This window comes from Melospiza melodia, chromosome 2 (genome assembly GCF_035770615.1).
Source record: "Melospiza melodia melodia isolate bMelMel2 chromosome 2, bMelMel2.pri, whole genome shotgun sequence".
NCBI lineage: Eukaryota > Metazoa > Chordata > Aves > Passeriformes > Passerellidae > Melospiza > Melospiza melodia.
Window position 1 is genome coordinate 65,271,401 of NC_086195.1, and position 20,326 is coordinate 65,291,726.

General features: G+C 47.2%; 1 protein-coding gene across 8 annotated transcripts in view; it reads left to right on the top strand.

Annotated features, from left to right (window-relative positions):
• Positions 1 to 86: 86 nt before the first annotated feature.
• The window catches only part of TCAF2 (TRPM8 channel associated factor 2), a 31,797-nt gene continuing 11,557 nt past the window's right edge, over positions 87 to 20,326 (top strand). Inside the window, exons 1-8 of one of the 8 annotated variants that reach the window (XM_063148627.1) lie at positions 92 to 183; positions 506 to 657; positions 8,470 to 8,589; positions 9,397 to 10,030; positions 13,104 to 14,074; positions 15,967 to 16,061; positions 16,996 to 17,209; positions 18,651 to 18,890. In XM_063148627.1, coding sequence (XP_063004697.1) covers positions 9,414 to 10,030; positions 13,104 to 14,074; positions 15,967 to 16,061; positions 16,996 to 17,209; positions 18,651 to 18,890 — 2,137 coding nt within the window. In that variant the 5' untranslated portion in view covers positions 92 to 183; positions 506 to 657; positions 8,470 to 8,589; positions 9,397 to 9,413. Of the gene's footprint in view, positions 184 to 228; positions 409 to 505; positions 658 to 8,469; positions 8,616 to 9,396; positions 10,031 to 13,103; positions 14,075 to 15,966; positions 16,062 to 16,995; positions 17,210 to 18,650; positions 18,891 to 20,326 lie in introns of those variants that run through there. The other 7 variants (XM_063148632.1, XM_063148633.1, XM_063148629.1 and 4 more) reach the window with 7 other exon arrangements.

Genomic DNA, 20,326 nt, shown 5'->3' on the forward strand with positions numbered 1-20,326 from the left:
GCCGCACGCCTCCTTCCCTGCTGCTCTCGCCGCAGCGCCGGCCCCTGCCCGGCGAGGAGGAGGAAGGGGAGGGGAGAGGGAGGGACCGAGAAGTTTCTAGAGCTGCTGCCGCAAAGCGCCCGGCCGTGCCAGGGGCCGGGGTAAAAGTGTGCGTCGCCCCCGGGGGCGGAGAGGACGGCGGGGGTAAGGCAGGCGCCTGGCCGCGTTATACTCCGGGGTGGCGGGGGCGAAGGAGAAGAAGAGGAGGAGGAGGACGAAGAAGAGCAGCTTATTGATGAGAGGAGGGAGGGCGCGTTTTTACAGCGCCGGGCTTGCAGGGCAGGTGCGCCCGCCTCTCGCTGGTGATGCAGGGGAGCCCGCCCGGCAGCGAGGAGGAGCTGCTGCGTCCTGCCCTGGGGAAGCTTTACTGTAAGCTGCACTTACAATAAAAGTAACCCGTCTGACCCCTCAGTTTTGGCAACCCTGTGCAGATGCATGGCTTATACTCTTTTTGCCCACCACGCAGTACTAGGTGGTCCCCGGAAAGGTAGTATCTTTGGGCACAGAAACACCGAGCCGACAGCGAGCGTGCATCCCGGGGAGCTCGGGCATCCCTTGATTGGAGTCCCATTAGGAGCCGTGTGTTTGAAAGCCATTTGTTACCCAGGACCAGGAAAGGTAAGGACATGCTTAGGACACAGAGTGTAAGCTCTGTGGCTTGCCTGTCTGTATCTATCCAGATAAAATAGCACCGATTTGCGCGTCAGCCTGCTGTTGGAGTATTTAGGGATGCATAAATAGAAATAGGTGCCCCCTCTTAATATGAAGAACATTAGTACAAATATACAGGAATTAGCAGACCAGTCTAATTCTGGGTTACTCAGCATCTGTACATCCCTCCCGGATGGTATGATACATTCGGCCAAATTATTTGCAAAATCCAGTTTTCAAAATCGAACTAGAATCGTATCCATCACCTTCGCCATAAATAAGGAAAGCAAAAGTGTTAAATGGGCTCAGCCTTCCACTGCAAGCCTTGAACACCCGCCCCCTGGCCGCGCAGCTGCAGCATTGCCCACTCCTCGCATAGGGCGGCACCTTTCCCGGCTGTTCTTGAACTTTCCTTCCCGCCCGCTCCCTCGGCTTTCCCGGTGGGTGCTGGGCGGGGGGCCGGCGCGGCTCGGCTCAGCTCAGCTCAGTGCAGCTCCGCCCGCCGCTCCCGGGCAGCGCCGGGGCCTCTCCCGAGGCCGCTCCCGGGCAGCGGGAGCCGTGCGGAGCCGCCGCCTCTGCTGCGCCCGCCGCGCTCGGTGCTCGCTGTGCAGTGTGATGCTTGAGCCTCCTTGAGCCTGTGCATGCTCGCTGTGATGCTTGAGCTTCCTTGAGCTTTTGTTAAAGCGGCGACTGAAGGGGAAAGGAGGCTCGGAGGCGGGCGCGCAGTGTCCCCGAGCTGCCTTTCCAAGCCGCAGTGCCGTCCCCAGGCGCTTGCAGTGCAAATCCCTGGAGTGGGAGCTTGCTCTGTGAGGAGGGTACAGGCTGCGTCTGACCTGAGGGGGGCTGCTCTGGGCCAACGTAAAGCTGCGTCTGTGCCTGGTACACGGCAGCTCCAGCACCCTGAGGTGGGCTCTGCTGGTTCCAAAGAAAAGGAGTAGCACAAGAGACTAAAAGAACCTGTAGTTACTCTGGCAGCTGGGTGTAAACTGCAAAATCTACAGGTTTCCCCTGAGAAAGAACATGCTTTTCAACCCCTCACAAACCTACACTTTAGTTGGCTTTCAATCTGAGTAAGAAGGGAGAAGGCAGAGGAGGAGAGGATTGTGGTTTCTGCGTGCATTTGGTCTAGAAATTTCTAGCTGCTCACAATTTGCAATTTAACATGGATGAGTGATTGCAGATTAGATCTGTAGGAGGTACAAAGCTGGTTCTGTGCATAGACTCTGGACCTTGATACACTGAGGAACACGGAGAGAAGCATCTAAGTTGGTTCTAGTCCAGCAGGTCTAGCAGGTCTTGTTGCAGGAGGCACAGCAAAAACACAGGAGATAATTCTTCCTCTAATGAGTCTGTAGGGTGCTAAATTTACAATCTCCAGTCAGCATTAGCACACAAGTTCTCCTACGCTCTCAATCCATCTGACATCTTTTTTTCATCTACTTCTAATAATAAACCAGCTATGTGTTGGTTTAAAATAAATCTTTGCAGGTCATTCTGTCTTACGCCTGGCAATGAAGTTTCTGTTTGGTACTGGTACTTTTTCAGCTGCATGTTTTCTACTTCATAATCCAGCATTTGGAAATTGCAGTATGTGTAATTGGTGCCAAATTATCTACAACTGCCAAACATGCTAGAACCAAGTTTGATAAAGTGATAAGTAGTAGAAAGGAAAGGAGATCTTTTAGTGGAGATCATTTACAGATGTTATACAGCTCATATTTCCAGCCATCCCCTAGTTTTCAACATAGCAGTGCAAGCCCTTACATAAGTAATTTAAACCAAGTACTGCAAGTTATGTTCCTTAGTAACTTTCCAAAGACTGTTTAGATACTGTTTGAGGGCCTCCCTGACAGGCTGTGTGTGGAGGGCTTTATGGAAAAGGGGACAGAGACAGCAGCAAAACAACAGTGGGATGATGTCAATGCCATAATGCTTCCAGTAGGGTGTACATGGAGGGAAGGCACGTCAGATCAGTCTCTTGTCAAGCTTCTTCTAATTGCTTGCTTATAGTACCACAGCATTGTAAAGGCACCTCATGTCAGGCCTGCTCTCAGAAGACACAAAGGAAAGATTTCAGAACTTGATGGGTACGCTTAGGGGAAGGGAAAGTGAAAATTTTGGCTATAGCTTTCAGGCAGAGCGGAAGACAAGTGAGGTGATTGCCTAAGGCATCCGAGAACATTCCAAGCAGTAATGTGTCCTGAAAAAACAACAAATTCCAGCAAGAGTCTGGAACAACCTCCCAGGACATGAAGCCAACCTAAAGCTGGTCAGCAACATGCTAGATTTAGGAATAGGTTTATGTAAAGACTTGCTGAAGGTAACAAGGCTTGCACCACAGCTCAGACATAGCTTTATCAACAGGTCCTGCACAGGCAAGGGTGGGCCTCAAGGTGGCCTAAAGCCCATCGGGAAGGGAGGACCTGTCACGGGGTTGGCTTCCCAGGCGTGCCATGGCTGGAGTCACTGCGCTGTGTGGGTTGATCAAAGCCCCACCATGACACGCTGTGGCCTGCAAGTTCACTTGCCCAGCTCTGTTGATGATGCTGGCATGGCAGACTCCTGGAACCGGGAAAAGAAGTGAGGAATGCGTGTCTGTTCAAGCTCCAAGATGACATTTCGAGATAATGGCAAACACAGTAACCAAAAAAGGAATGACCCTATTACTTTGTGATTGGAACAGGAACTGAAACCACACCCATGAAGAGCGCTGGGTTCATGCTTGATCGGCTTGAAGGGGCTGAGCACAGGGTGTAAGAAAGGAATAAAGGCAGAAGCCACACACTCTGTGTTGACTGGCACTGGCCACCAGCTGGCAGGTGGACAGACAGCCAGACATCAGCAGGGACACCCTGATGCCACCTGCCAGGGAACACAAAATCCAGCCCAGCATGGCTTGAGTGTGGTGAAGACCTTCCTGGGGAAGCTAGTATGGATATGATAGCTCATACACCATGGGCAAAAGCAATAATTTGTGCACCCATGTTATTTGAAGGAAGGCTTTAAAACATTGATTGATTGTTACAAAGGATTAAGTAAACTTGTTCTTTTTTTTTTTTTTTTATTGGCATACATTTCTTCAGAGGAATTGTTTGGTTGCTGTCGAAATCCAAGGAAACCCCAGATGCTCATCAGTTGGTGTGTCACACTTATACTGAGCTGGAAAAGAATGTGACTTAATAGATCAGGGTCAGCTTTAATTATTTCTGCTTGCTGCATTATAAAAAATAGTGGTGATAAGGAGGAAGCAATGCTCAGTTTATGGAATTGCACATTTTTTTGTTGCAATAAGCAGTGCTGCCATTGAAGTCCACAATAGAGCACAAATCTTCATCAGTCTGACCCTACACTTGAATTTTGTGTGACATGTCAGTGATAGATTATTAAGCTGCCTATCACCTGAGTTATGCCCTGCCTGTTCCTCAGTCTCAGCTTCACTGAGCTGTCCCGGTATCCCTGCTTTCCCTTGCTCTCCAACAGGATATAGCACATCAAGTTCCGTGCCATCCTTTTGGTTTGGGAGGGCTAAAGTTGTTGTTTTTCCATGTTCATGACCGCGTCACTGCAGACTGCAGTGGATTGACACGGCCCGCACACAAAGACCATCAGACCTCTCTCCTTTCTGCTCCTTCTCAACTGAAAGGGGTGGTGTTCACTCATCCTCTGCTTTACAACCGAGCTACATTTACAGGGGAGGGATCTGAGCTGTTACACAGTAGGCATGCAAATGAGACTCAACCCTTCCAGCGCCAGGCTGGAAAGGGCTCTGTGTCTGCATTTCCCAGGGATTTCTGCACTGCTCGGCTCCCTGTTCACAAACAGATGTCAATGCTTTTCTAAAATTACAGACTGTAGGACTTACAACTAGGCAAGGTCTCATTTTTAAAAAATTGTTCTCTAGTAAGGTTATTTCTTCTGTGCTTCTGTACCTTGATTTCTATTATTTGGTGATTTCATGTATGTGATATATGCTGTCCTTTTTAGATCCCAGGTAAATATTTTCAAAAAGAATAAACAGCACTTGTTTCTATAGGCATTTCTTCTGATTCAGTGTATTCCTGTCTTCACCAATTATAGCTCATTAGCTAACTTCCAACTCACAGAAATTTAGTAGAATGAATTATAATTAAGATGTTATATACCTTTCCAAATGCACTGATCATGTTTAATCAGTTGGTTTCCTTTTGTTCTTTCCTTGCCTTGAAAGTACTTAAGATTACTGGACAAATGTATGTTTAGACATTCAGATTTTCTATTTCTTTGCATCTCATTAGCCAGTGAGTGTACCCTAACACTGGTGTGCATAGTAACACCACCAGAAAGGATGGGTAATTCATGTTGTTTTTTTCCTCAAACCACTGCAACATTGTACTAGGCTTGGAAATTGTAATGTTTTATAATCTATTGCTCTGAAGTGCCCACATGAAAATAATACCAATAACACATGGTAATTGCCTAATTGATTCTGCAGCATTTTTACTAAAAAAATATTTTTTTTTTAGACTTCATCAATTTTCAGTATGTTTCCTAATAATTCTTAGGCCTGTCATTGTTAAAAATAAATACCTGCAGTAGCTTCCTTTGGTGATTGCTATCTTGATCTAATTTTAGAGTTCTCCTTAATTTGCAACCTAATCTACTTTTTCTTTGTCTCTCCTTCCTTTAGACGTATTTAACTTTGTTTTTTCTACTTTTATTATGTAACTCTAGAAAGGTTTTCTTAATGTATTTTTTCCTAATTTTGTGTTTCCCATGCAAGTTTTCTTGCTTGGCTTCCTCCCACTTCTCCATCCCTTTTCTCTGGCTGTGTCAGAAGAAGGTCAGATTGGATGTTTGGACTGTTACAGTGTCTCATTACTGTTACCATAAAAAATTTCTTCCTTACAGCCAAATCTGGGAAATCCAAATCTACCCTCTTTCAGTTTAACACCTTGTTGCTGATGAACAGATAATGAAAATAAGTATTTTTGTGTCTTCAGCAAATGCTGAACATCATAATTCCTCTCCTTGAACAATTTGTTGATAAAGATGAGAAGAAGCAAGAGTCCACCAATTCCTTACTGCTTACAGACTTTTCAGTATTGCTGATTCTTAGTTACTGTGCAGACAGCTAGATTGCAAATCTGAAAGAGAGGAAAGACTGGAAAACACATGGGCTCACCCTAATGAGGAAGAACAGCCAAATCCCTAGAAATGGAGTGTCCCACTCGCTTAGGCTTACCTGTGTTGTTAACAGGAGAGACATCTCAGTGCCTGTCTTGCCTCTTTTGTCCTATACTTCACAGATAGTGCACAGTCCCATAATTTTTACTCATGGAAGTCCTCCCGTATTTTGTGGGGACCTTGAAGACTTGCGCAAAAGTGACTGACCACTTAACACACAAAATATATTCCCATATTCACCCTCAGAACTTGCCTAGGTCCTCTGTCTCACAGATACTCTTCCTGAGTGGACCAAGGGGTATTCCTTCCTTTGAATCATATCTCTTTTGCCTGTGTGTGGTGGCTTTTGGACAGCAGATGATGGAATCCTAAGTTTGCATTTAATGAAATCCCATTAACTTCCCATCACATTTTTGTCCCTTTTCCAGAGACAGAAAAAAGACTGGGATAGATTTAGTCCTCTGGCAGGGTTTATAAATGTTTGCTTCAATACCTACTCTCACAGTATTCTCAGCTCTGCAGGGAGGAGGATCTCTCTTGAGGTGAGAGGTGGAAGGTGCAGGAGGGAAGACAAGGAATTCAGAATCTGTTTTGAGACACTGTCATGGAGAATTTTTGCTTCCACATTAGGAGGGGACACAGCTAGGAGCCAAGATCTTCCTTCGGTATGAGCCCAGGTCTCATGGTTGTTTCCTCCTAATTGATGTGAGAGACAGCCAGCTCAGTCTTCTGCAGCTTCCTTCAATTCTTGTTAGACATGTATGTTCTCTGTTCCTGCTGAGTTTTCTCCCTCCTCTCTCTAGATAGAGGTGATCATCTGTAGTTGTGTCTGCTCGGGGTCTAATATGTGCACTTCTTCCCTCCACTCTGAAATGCTTCACACAATTTAAATGGAAAAATTGTGATTACATAGGAATTGGGAATTCTGTTATATGGTCTCAATTGCTTTCAGTCAAGAGAATTAACATCCTTTCCAAAACCACTCCTTGTTCTGGGTAAATGCCAGGGACCAGGAGTGTTCCTAGGTTGAGAGCGTAGGATGTTAGCTTTCAGATCCTGTGATAAGAAAGGTGGGGACTAAGAAGTTTGCTGATCTTATATCAAACCTAGTCCTGTGGTTTGTCCCCATGTAGAATAACTGAGGGACAATCCCAAGCACAAGTGCAGCCTGGATGGAGAATTAATTGAGAGCAGCCCTGCCAAGGAGGACTTGAGGGTGTTGGTTTGACCAGGAGTCCATGACCTAGCAATGTACATTCACAGCCTAGAAAACCAACCGTGCCCTGGGCTGCATCCAGAGCAGCATGAACAGCAGGGCAAGGGAGGGAATTCTGCCCCTCTGCTCTTGAGAGATCCTACCTGGGGTGATGCATCCAGCTCTGGGGTTCCTAGTAGAAGGAAAACACAGACCTCTTGGAACAAGTCCAGAGGAGGCCACCAAGATGATCAGAGGGCTGGAGCACCTCTCCTGTGGGGACAGGCTGAGAGAGTTGGAGTTGTTCAGACTGGAGAAGGCTCCAGGAGCATCTTAGAGCCCCTTCCGGCACCTAAAAGGGGCTACAAGAGAGCTAGAGAGGGACTTTTTACAAGGGCATGCAGTGACAGGACAAGGGGGAAGGCCTTGAAAAAGGGCAGGTTTAGATTGGACATTAGGAAGAAATTCTCTACCGAGGATGGTAGGACACTGGCACAGGTTGCCCAGAGAAGCTGTGGATGCCCCATGCCTGGAAGTTCAATGCCAGATTGAATGGGGCTTTGAGCATCTGGTCTAGTGAAAGGTGTCCCTGCCCATGGCAAAAGGTTTGAAACTAGATGTTCTTTTAAGTACTTTTCCAACCCAAACCATTCAGTAGTTGTGATTCTATAGCTTCATATGAGTTGCTGAAACTATCCAACCACTTTTCCTCTCCCTTGCACCATGGTCAGTGTGTCAGTATAGGTACTTTAGTATCAAATCCACAGAAATCACCAAAACACCCCTCAGTATTTTGCAAGGCTGCGTTACTGCTTTGCTGCATGCTTTGTAGTAAAATACCCTAAAGCACTTAGACCTTGTATTTGCCTTTACATGTAGGGCTTCTTCAAACCCAGCAACAAAAAGCTGAGATTCAGACTAAGGCAGCAATCAAGCACTTTGTTACTGGGCATTGTGGTTTTTATCCCCATGTTAATCCCATGTAAATTGACTCATGAATCAGCTTTGACTCATGAATCATATGCAAGACAATAGAGGAGTCCTATGATAATTTTGGTGAAAAACAGCACTTCCAGGCATGACCACAGAGGATAAGTGATACTGTCATTCTAGATCAGGTTGCTGTTTCTAAGCACCCTGGGGCTTCTGACAAATCCAGATCAAGGATGCAGCTTCTCCAGGACTTGCCATTTTCCTGTGTTTGGATGACAAGGGTTTGCTTTCAGGGTAGCCAAATGTGAAGTGTGTGTGAAGCCTGGTGTTGGCAAGGGATGCTGCCAGGGAAAGGTCCACGCCCCTTCAGAGCAGCTCCTTCCCTTGCTGTAGGTGTTGTGCTCAGTCACTCTTCTGAATCCTGAATGACACAAGCTGGGTGGGACTGGGTCAGAGTCTCATACCTCAAAGCCTTCCTGTTTGCACAGCCACAGCTGCCCCAGATCAGCAGAAGACAACTTCAGGACAAAGCTGAGCCAAACTTTGAAACTGGGGGAGCCTTAACAGAGCAGTGTCACTCACAGACCTCAAAGGGCTTGGCAATTGAGGTCAGTACACTCTCCTTACTTCACAGGTGGGAAAACAGATGAAACAAAGCTATGGGAAAGAGAAGTTATTTTACTGAGATTTAAAACAGTTTGGATCAGGGAACTAGGTCATTAATCTCCTGTGCCCAGACATGCTCTCATGGGTACTATGTGCTTTAAACTGACAGTTATTGCAGTGAAGCTGGTCATCTCCAGCATTTTTGCTGACTTTCCTCTCCGTCACAGCACCTCCTAACACTAAGCACAGGCTTATAGTGCTAAAATGGAGGTAGAAAAGTACAACATGTTGCAGCAGCAGCATGTAGCTCTGTACCTATCCAGTTAGGAGCTAAAATGTGAATGGCATGTTTGAATTATATTGTGCATTGTGTTGATACAGCTTTTTCATTTTCTGGCTGTTCCTGTGTAAACCACCTCTACCATACAAGTTCCTAGTAGACTTCCTGGAGCTTCTGGCACTCTCTCTCTTCAAATAAATTGTTAATGGGACAGTGAATACCTTTATTTCCCTGTTTTCCTCCCTGGTGCATAGCAGAATTTGTTGAAACAGACATTTTGTCTCCCTAATCATGGTATACTTGTCACTTCTATTTAAATATGTAAATAGTGTGATAACAAAGCTAAAACAAGCAAAAAACCAAACAAAATGACAAACAAACTAAATCCCCCAAAAAGTTGTATTCACAAATCTGACTCCTCTTTGTTTGAAGTTCCTACTAGCTGACAAAAAAATCGCTCCGGGGGTTGTTACAGCTGTTCCTTATTTCTGAACTTCACTGTAATGGAGGTTGTTCTTCTCTCCACCAGACAGGAGTGTCCTGGAGATGAAACCCTGTGCCACCTACGAGCAGTTAGTGGATGGTGTCGGGCCGTGGGACTTCACTGGAGGTTTTGTTCCCTGTGAGCTGCTCCTTGTTGGAGAGGACGCCTTCCCTGTGCTCCTGAGCGCCAAGAAGCAGGTCCTGATTGCGGTCTCACAGTATGGCAAGGGCCGGATGGTGGTTGTTTCCCATGAAGGAATCCTGAAGAGCCCCAAGTTCTCCCAGTTCCTCAGGAATGCCATGGGGTGGCTCAAGCCTTGCCCGGAGGCCGTGGTTGGGGTTCATCCTCAGCTGGATTCCCTGTCCCAGGTGCTGCTCGAGGCTGGCACCCGAGTGCAGGTGGAGGCAAAGCCCGGCCCGTCCATGGGGGTGTTCTGTATGGATGCCTATGACAGCTCCCAGGCCAGAGGCATCGTGGACTTTGTCAAAGGGGGTGGAGGGCTGCTTGTTGGAGGCCAAGCCTGGTACTGGGCGAGTCAACACGGCAAGGAGAAGGTGCTGTTCGAATTCCCTGGGAACAAGGTGACCAGCGTGGCTGGCGTGTACTTCACAGGAAACACCGTGGAAAAAGGCGTCTTCAAAGTGGCCAAGAAGATTCCCAAGATCCCATTAGTTGTCCCGTGAGTATCTGAGTTGCCCTCTCTTTAAAGCAGCAGTTAGGTTATGTGGGTGAGTTTGTAGAAGATTTGGGAGGTGAGAGGTGAGGGTAATGGTAAATGCTGGTTCTTTAATAACCAGCATGGAATTGTTGCCTTCCGATTTAAAGAGGACCATTCTTTGCAATTGGAAAGAATGCTGGCTTCAACTGCTTCCAGGGCAGCAGGACCAGGCCCAGAGAATCCATGCTCAGAGAAGGAAATGAGAGGAGGCATCTTTTAGAACAGCCTGCTTGATCAAGTGTACCTGAGTAAAATGCAGCAAAACAGGGACAGGAGAAGGAACTCTTCTCCCTCTCCCCACACATCCCTACATTCAGGGCAACTTTCCCACAGCTGTAAACTATGCTGGAGATGAAGCAGCAGGACAGCTCTCTGGGCCAGGCTCTGGCTGACATCTGCCAAACCTGTTTAGCCTGTTCCTTGCAGGAATTTGCTTCTGCAGGTAAGCCCCTGGAGCTGGCCAGAGCTGAGGCTGGGTGCCGCCTCCCTTCTCAGCTTCTGAAACAGGCTGTGGGCAAGAAATCTCAGTTTGGCTCTTTGGGTTCTGGATTATCAGGTGTAAAACTCAGGGCTCATATTGCACAACTGACCAGGCATTGGAGACCTGGATGTTGCCCTGCTCTCTTCCTCCCCTTGCCAGTGGCTGTGCCAGGCTCTTTCTCGTTCCACTTTCTGCTAAGTTACATAAGGCACAGCAGGTTCTCCAAGGAGCATTAGTGCTCCTGCACTTCCTCTGTGTGGCAGCTTCATTTCACTGTAGTGACAGCCGCAGCAATTACAGTAAAACTCCCTGCAAGCCTTTCCTTCACAGCCTTTTCCTTGTGGATGTAGAATGCTAAATGTCTAATATTTTCAAACAATTAATGGGATCTGATACTTTCTGTTGTTTTCTGGTAAAGGTAGTAGAGAGCTCTGCTGTTTAATTCCGTGAAATGCTTAGGGCGCAGCTAACAAATCAGGTTTCTTAATTAAAATTTGCTGCTTGCTTCATGTTACCACCTGCACTGCAAAAGCACATTCCCACTGCTTCATGCACAAGGCATGGAAGAGGGAAAGGGGTGGAGATTTCAGGAGAAAAATTACATCACAATTAACAAGACTTCAAATGATAACTAAGGGTGAATTACACCTTGTTGAGGTTGTTTTTGTGGGGGTTTTGTTTGAATTTAGAGCCACAGAGAAATTTTGATCTCCAATTTCTGTGTAACGCAACAGCTCTGTACATCTGGGTCTTGCCAGATTTGTGTGCAGAGAATCAGGCTTCAGTCTGAGACAAGAGCTGTGCCATATGTCTGGACACATGCTCTGTGTGACAAAGGGTCTCAGTAAAGTAATAACCAAAGAAGAGCTGCAGATTTAATTCCTGTCCTACGGGCATGAGGAAGGGCAGCATCATTTATTCTCACTGAGTTGGCAGCAATGGCCATGTAGCAACAGATCCTTCACAGGTGTTGGGGGAAAACTCTTTGGCAGAACCAGGGGAAAGTGTACACAAAGCAAATGAGAGTAATTCAGCGTGTCTTTCTCCACAGTGACACATAGGAGTTATATGAAAATAGCAGAGATAAGAGAGCCTTGCACAGCCTAATCTCTTTTTATTGTGGACACTGACAATGGGAGGTGTAATGTGAGGTGTATATGTTAAGGCTCTAATTCAATTTCCAGTCATTCATGATTTGTCTAGCTGTATGTCTGCCTGTCTGTGTAGCCCATCTGTCCCGGCACCCCTTTCTTCAGTTCTCAGCGGCGGCAGAGCTTGGGAAAAGTACAGAAATTTTTTGGGCTCGCCTAGTTCATTAAGCCTAGGGTGGGGCAAATAGAGGAAGTTTCTCTTAGAGGAGATATACTGATTCCCACATTATGTGCAGTTTAAATGTGCAGTTTAAAAAACTATGAGGGGTCTGATTTTTTAATTTCTGCAATGTATTTAGATTTTCAAGTGCCTCTTCAAAGGCAGAGGTCTAGAAGCTTCCTTTTGACCTATTTATTCCAATTTTTAAATGAGGGCTGAGATTCCTACAAATTTGCTTGGCTGTAACAACTGAGGCTTTAAAAGGCAAAAAATGAGGCATTGATGGATTTTTTTTTTTTTTTAACGGAAGAACTGACAGATTGTTGTCCTGGGATGAAGGAGAAAGGAGAGGCAAGGATGGCCACTGAGAATAGCTCAGTTGGTTAGAACATGGTGCTACTAATAGTGTCAAGGAGGGGGGTTTGATCCCTATATGGACCACTCACTTAAGAGTTGGACTCAATGATCTTTCCAACTCAGAATATTCTCTGTGTCTTGGTTCAGGACAAATATGGGAGAGAACCCCCAGAGGGGCTCCTCTAGGACAGCAGATTCAATTGGTCCCTCTCTCCAACTGGTTTGGGAGGAAATACGGCCTTGGAGAAAAGTGGAAAAACACCTGTTCATTAAACAATAAAGCCTAAACAATGTTAAACAATAAAACCCCTTGCCGCTCCAAAAGAGATGACAAACTGAGAAAGTCCCCTCCCCGGGTTGCAGCTCAGCTCATTCAGTCTCTGATCATCTCCTCAGGCACTGGAAATGCCGCGGCCCAGGCCCGGCCCGGTGGGCCCCAGGTGTGAGCTGCCGGTGCCCTGCTGGTGTTCAGGCCAGAGCAGCTTTGAACAGGTCCAGAGAAAGGGAAAAAACCCCACAGGCCAGGGAACTTCTTTGCCTCAGCTAGCTAAACTAGCTAAAACAAAGGAGAGCTCTGTCCCACTGTCTGTCCATCCACAGACAACACAGCCCAGGAGCAGGAATGTGGAGGAGTGAGTGCAGTGTCTGAAAACAAACTGCTGCTTCTTCTCTGCCCCCTTCACTCTCTGCAACAAGCCCTAAAGGTGCAGAACTTATTATTCAGCATAAACAGAACAAGACTACTGGGGATAAAAGCATCATATAGTCAACCTAGGCCACTGTGAAATCAAGAAGAGAACTCCTTAATTTTCAGCTATGCCTCCAGTCATTTTGTGCCAAGGGTTCTGGGCTGGGGGCTAACCTGGAGCTCTCTTGGTTCTGCAGGCACCAGGCCAACCTGAGCTGTGACGCTGAGTTTCTCCTGCGCGGTGTGCCAGAGCTGGATTTGGTGACGGGGGGCATCCCCTCCACCTTGCTGGTGCACGGAGCCCTGTCCTTCCCGCTGTGCCTGGACAGCTCCCAGCGCTGCCTCTTGGCTGCCGCACGCTACGGCCGCGGCCGCGTGGTGGTGGCCACCCATGAGGGCCAACTGTTCTCCCCAAAGCTGGCCAGATTCCTGCTCAATGCTGTCTCCTGGCTGGATGCCGGCAGGAAGGGGCTGGTGGGGGTGGATCCCAGGCTGGAGAAGCTGTGTGGCCTGCTGTCTCAGGCAGAGGTGAAGTCGCAGGTGTCACAGCTGGCAGGTGACATCAGCGTGTACTGCTGCACTTCTTACGGTGACAAAGAAGCCGAGAGGATCCACGCTTTCGTGGCAGAGGGAGGTGGCCTGCTGGTGGGGGGCCAGGCCTGGTACTGGGCTTCCCAGAACTCTGGCAAAGCTGCTGTGGCAAAATATCCTGGCAACAGGATCCTGAACCGCTTTGGGCTGAGCATCCTGGGGCAGTGCGGCCGGGCAGCCAAGTACCCAGCCCTGGGGCCGGGGGAGCACTACCACTTCCGCAGGGCGCTCCTGCTCTTCAGCACGCAGCTGCAGGGACATCAGGAGCTCACGGAGCCCCTGAAGGGCTGGCTGCACCCCCTGGCAAAGGACTGCGCTGCCTTCCTGCACATCCCAGCCCGCGACTGCCCGGCGTACGCCTCGTTGCACCGCATCCTGACCAAAGTGCTCAAGAGGACTGGGATCCCGCAGGTCGGCAGGCACTGCCCCGTCAAGAGCAACTCCAAAGAGGCAGTGCTTCTGTGCATGGCGACTGAGCTGTCCCTCACCATGACAGACAGCGCTGCCCTGGTGCAGAAATCTGCTGCTGGGGTCTGTGCCTGCCCTGTCACTGTGGAAATCGATGGCACAAACCCAGGTGAGGAGTTACCTCTCTTCCTCTCAAGGCATCCTGTTGCTGGGATCACTGGGGCGCCTGCCCTCAGTGTGCCTGTGTCTGTGTATGCCTGAACATGGGCACAGATGTGCAATTTCACCTTGGCCTTCAGAGGAGACTGAGCTCAGTGCAGTGGCAGACAGGCTCCTTTTGTGGCCAGCCCTGATTTTAGCACCTGAAGCAACCCATGGAAGTCCTGCTTCCTCCCTGTTGGTGCACAGGCACTGACAGGAGAAGAACTCCCAACAAGTGGTACTGCAGGGCACTTGCATGGCACAATGGTTTTGGCAAGAAAGCCCTGAGAAGCCCTGGACTCCACACTGCAGGTTGCTGTTCCCATAGTCGTGCTGACATAGCCATCTATGGATCCATCCTACGCAGAGGTGGGAGTTAGAAACAAAAAGTTTATTTGTTATCTAGTTAATTTCAGCCTGAGTTATAGCACAGTCCCACAGCTTGGTGTATCAGCACAATGGAGAAAAGATCTGGTTTTGGGGGTGAAACAGGCTGGAAATATGGTACGAACTTCTTGGGCTGACACCACATTGAAGCCAAAGTGTTGAGTAAATACACCATAAATGACTTGTCTAAGCTTAGGCCTTGTATCTGTACCAGCTTGCTGAGATTCCTGCTTACAACTGATATGTTGAAACTCTGGGTTAAATTCCACTAGTAACTTTTGTCCCCTAGACAGACTTTTTTAAATTAGAATATGATTTAGAGGAGTTTCCAAATCATTACAATGAGATAAAAGAGGCTGTTCTGGAACGGCAATGTGTGAGTGCAGTGGCTGTGCAGAGAGAAAAGTTGTAGAATAACTTCTCACTGGTTTTAATAATGAGTCAGGACAGAAGCAGAAAATACTCAGAATTTGTGTCATTTCACATAAATGAAAAAGAAAGAAAAGCTAGGAAACCCTGAGCACCATTTCAAAACTGCCTTTCGTACAAATTCAGCAAAACCGAGACAAACTGGTAACACACTGTGATATAGTCTAATTTGCATTTTTCATTGGATTAGGTTTTGCTTGACAAAACTGGTTCTGCTTTCATGGATGATGGGAAAGGTTGTAAGTTGGGCAATGACAGTTCAGCTGGTTTTAGGACTTCTGGTATTTGGATTGAAATATACCTAAGTAAACTTTATGTCAGAACTAGGGAGTGGAACCTGCCTGATCAGTACAGTAGAGATGGATCAGTTTTGCACTGTAAATTCTGTAAATTGCAAGTGTTTAAAGAGATTTATGCTGAGGAGACTTGCATTTCCATGGGAAGGCTGTCTAGAAACATGCTGAATTGTAGTGGTACCCTTCTTACAGGTACACCTAGCACAGAATGATCTCTTGAGGCTTTCTCATCACTTCAGTCAGCTAGAAATGACAATTCCTGTGGCTCCAGTTTGTGCTGGACCAGTCACTAAGGAAAAATGCGATGCTACCGTCAGTCTGTTATTTGGGAAATGTTTTATGATCATTACAACTTCAATTGTGTAATCCCACCATAGCTGGCACCTCTTACGAGGTCTTGAGGATAAGAGGGTCTGGGTGTAGGAAGTGTTGGGGTTTTGGCTTACTTTCTCTTCTTTTTTTCCCTTCTCATTTTTAGAAGATACTACTAAGCACATTTAAACTTGGCATTTCCAGAAGTGTAAATCCGGATGGGCTTGCTTGCTAATGGTGTGATGATTTTGTTCATTTCTTTGAAACTGTATTTCTGATGAGAGTGGTAAATGCAAGATGGTTCTGTGAGAGTAGAGCAAGGGAAAAGGAAAGGATGGAAGATTACTCTCCTGTTGCAACTTGAAATCTCCAGGATCTGTAATGGTCCAGACAAAGAAGGCTTGACTGTTCAGGACTGTGTTCTGTTATCTTTTAGGAAAGACAGCCTGGAGGAGCACAGGACTCTACCTCCCCGAAGGGCACACAGCAGTGATAACGTGCCCTTGCCTGGTGGTCGGTGCGGGCCTGAAGGTGAACTCTCTCTGCTTGGCGTTTGTTTACACCTGTGTAATTGTCGGGTTAGAACTCAAAAATAGCACGGGGAGGGGTTTTCTCCTTAATGGCATTTTCTAACCTTTCCCGCCCTTTCCTACTGCTGCCACCCTGTGGCACTTAAAATGCTTTGTCATAATTTCTTCACTTTGTGTCCTTTCTCTTTTCTTTTGCATTCCTCCCTCTCTGTGTGCTGGCGGGATAATTGAGTGTGGCTGCTGCTTGAGGGCTGTTGGTTTTTGTTCTGTTATGGTGCAAAAAAACCTGATCAAGATTATTTCCAGGTCCAGGATAAGTACTTGGGCCCTTCTATGAACCAAACTTTATTCCATCTCTCCAGATCTCATAAATTCCTTTGACAGTGCTGTCACTGCTGCTCATGTAGATGTATCCAGATGAGACAGGCACTGTTACTTGGGATCCTGTTCTCTGCAAAATACAACAGAAGCAAAAGCTTACCTTCTTGGATATTCTTTGCAGTGACCTCCCTGAAGCAGCTGAAATGCAAAGTTAACTCAGGTCCTTCTGTCTGATCCTGCAGCCACGTGCTGTCTATTTTATTATAAGAGCTCTAAGGAGGAGGCGCAGTAAAGGAAGCCAGTCATGACCACATCTCTCCAAATGATGTTATAGGAAGTGCCTCTGACGCTGGGGAAGGGCGGAGGAATCATTAATGCAAGTGCAGTGCAGTGGAAGAAGTCACTGCAGGACTCTGACCTGCTGGTGAAGGATGCAGTTGGGCCAGGAATACTGGGAGAAGAGCTGTAAGACTGAGCTAGGGACTAGGCTGGAGTCAGAAGGCTGCTTCTGTGTGCGTGCTCTGCAGGGACAGTGCTCAGTGGGTGCTGAGGTCAGTCTGCCAGCTCACACTGGCACACCTCTGACCAGCTGTTCCTACTCTTCTTCTTGCCAGGTGCAGGTTGGGTGTCACACGGATGACCTCTCTGGAGCCAAGGAGCTGAAACGGGCCCCAGTGGTAATCCGCACCTGTGATGTTTCCTGCCAGAAACAATCCGTTTCCTGCCTCTGGGGTGGCCTCATTTACATCATAGTCCCAGCAAAGAGTGCACTGGGGAGCGTGCCCATCACGGTGGAAGGGGCAGTCAGAGCTCCTTTCTTCAAGCTGGGTAGGCTTGTTTACCTTGGTGCTTTTTGCCTGAGGGCTGCTCACAGATGTCGTTGTCCCAGTGACTGAAAGGAGAAGTGGTCCTGTGTTTAGGAAGGTCTTAGAAATGCTTGGATTTAGGAAAACCCAGATTTATTTTCCTTACTGTGTTGTCCTCTGGGATTCCTATTTTTCTACTAATTTTTGAGAATGGTGGAAGGGAGGTCTCTTCCACCTTCCCTGATAGGAACCACCAACCTGTCAGCCTCAGCTCTGTGCCTGGAAAGTTCATGGAACAAACCCTCCTAGATGCTATGCTAAGGCACATGGAGGACAGGGAACTGATTTGGAACAGCCAGCACAGTTTCACCAAGAGAGATGGGGACAGACCCTTTAGCAGGATCTGTTGCAGTAGGCCATGGTGCAATGGTTTTTAACTAAAAGAAGCTCGATTCAGATTATGTATAAGGAAGAAATTTTTTACTATGAGGATGGTGGAATACTGAAACTACTTGTTCGAAGAAGTGATGATAGATGCTTTCCTTGAAACATTCAATGTCAAATTGGGCAAGGCTCTGAGCAACCTGATCTAGTTGAAGATGTCCCCCCTGGTCATAGCAAGAGGGTTGAAACAGATGACGTTTAAGGTCCCTTCCATCCAAACTATTCTACAATTTATGAATCTCTGCTTCTGGGTTAGTCACTCTGAGCCTGCTAAGTGGCTGGGAGTAGGTGAAAGAGCTTTCACAAAATGGACAGGGTTTGTCCACACCCACATTTCTTGGAGCTGAGTTGTTATTTCTGATGGAAACCGTTGTGCTGGGGAGAGGCAGCACGGCAAAGCATGCTTTGTGCTCTGCTTGCTTTACTGTGTCCTCATATGGCCATCTCTAGATCCTGCAAGATATCTCTGGTGAATTTCACATCTCTTCTCTCTTCTCTTCTCTTCTCTTCTCTTCTCTTCTCTTCTCTTCTCTTCTCTTCTCTTCTCTTCTCTTCTCTTCTCTTCTCTTCTCTTCTCTTCTCTTCTCTTCTCTTCTCTTCTCTTCTCTTCTCTTCTCTTCTCTTCTCTTCTCTTCTCTTCTCTTCTCTTCTCTTCATCAAACTGAACAGAGCCAGCATTGTTATGTGAAACAGCAACTCTGCTGGACAAAAAGAAGTGAGACACTGGAGAAACCTGATGCCTCTTGTTTTCTGATACAAAACAGGGATCTGTTCTTGCTATGCTACTCTGTTATATGCCAGTCCTTTTCTGTTCCCTACCTATTAAAGAGCCTGAGGAGGCTTCCCGAGAACAGATTGAGGACTGGCTATGTAACAGCCACCACCCGCAGTCATGCAACTACCACATACTGTTTTCCAAGAAATTTTCACGACCTGCTCTCTTTCTCTGAGCTTGACCTCTGTGAGCATGCTCAAAAGTCAGACTTGTGCTCAACTGATTTTCTGTGTTGTTTCTGTAGGGGAGACCTGTGAAAGGCAGTGGGAGGCCTGTATCCGGCACTACCCTGCTCCCTGGGCAGAGCTGGCTGTTGAGAATCTCATCCTGACGGTGCCTTCCGACAGCGTCCGCCACATGGAGAGCCCACGGCCGCTGCTGACCCTGTGGGACAAGATCATGGTGGCCATAAGCACATTGGCAGCCGTGCCAGCAAAGTTCCCAAGGCCAGAGAGGATTGTAACAGATGTCCAGATCTCATGTGGTGGGTACAATGCCATATGGCCTTCTCCAGGGCTAAGAGGCAAGTGGCCTCTAGCAGCAGTGTCTGTTCCTTCAAGGTTATTTTGCTAAAACCAGACTGGGAACATATGTGAGGTGTTAAATGACTGTGACCCTTGCATAATTGTGAGCTGCTCCATCAGGGTGGAAATGTGGTAAGGCAGGGCTTGAAAAACATACTGACCTTTGCAGATGCCTTCCTGCTCTCAAAACTGGTGGTGTCTTCTCAGCTGTTCTCCTGTTGGGGTGTGTTACGATGCAGAGCTGCTGGCTGCAGTGGCTTTAGCTCACATGCAGCTATCCATTCTCCCTCCTGAATGCACTGCAGAGCCAGTACAGCTGGGAAGCAGTGACCTGATTTCTATTTTCTCTCTGGCTCAGCCACAGGAGTGTTCTCATGTGTTCAGTGACAATTTTAAACCTCTGTGTGCCTACTTGCTGGAGGTGGGCTCCACAAAGGTTATTGTGGGCAAAGCTTAGCCTGAAAAGATGTGTGCCTGAGATGATGGCACACATCTGGAAGCAGATCCAGTGTTGCTGTCAAAGCCCAGGAGTGTGTATTTTTGCAGCTGATGTTACCCCACTCCAGCTTTTCCAGTTATGAACTGTGTGCCTTCAATCAAGAATCAAATTATATAGTAAACATGGAACTTTGCAATAAAAATTTTGCTCCGTTGTTTTTTTTAAAAAAAAAGCTTAAATTCATCCTGGTTAAATTCATCATCCCACAATGAGACCACAGCTGGGCATGAACCCTGATGCCCTAAACTTTTGCTAAGCTACAATGGAAAGAATTTGTGGCACATCTTGGGAGTGTTAGGTTTTGCTGTGCTGAGCAAATGCCAGTTAAAAATATCATAGTCTACAGACATAAAATTTCTTTTGGCTTGGGTGGACGAAATGGTTTCACTCACATTTCTGGATCTGAACGTTTTGGGTGCTGGTGATGGCTAATTGCATATATCCCTCTTATTAAAAAAGAGAAAGCTCAAGATCTTCACTAGTTCCTGCAGAAACTAGTTCCAGACCATTCACATTCTATGATCCCTAGTTCCTGCAGGAGGGGGATTGCCATTCCTGTTCATTCACCAGGCTCCCTCTGTGTAAAGGGCTGCTTACACCCTGCTACAACAGGTATTTGAATGTGGGGGCATTGCTCTTGCATGAAGTTTTGGGAATCTTCCAGGAGGGCCAATTAGGGAAGAAGACACCAAAGAGGCAGAAGTAAAATCCCTTGCAGTGCATGTTTCTTGCCTAGGAACCTGCTGGGAGGTTGTTTATGGAATAGCTATCCTGCAGGGCTAAGAACAGCCTTAAGTATGACAGGCTGTGTAGTCCTTAAGCATGACAGACTCACATGTGTTTTCCATGTGTCTCATCCTCACCAGTGACCACTGGAGTGCAGGTCTACATAGGAGC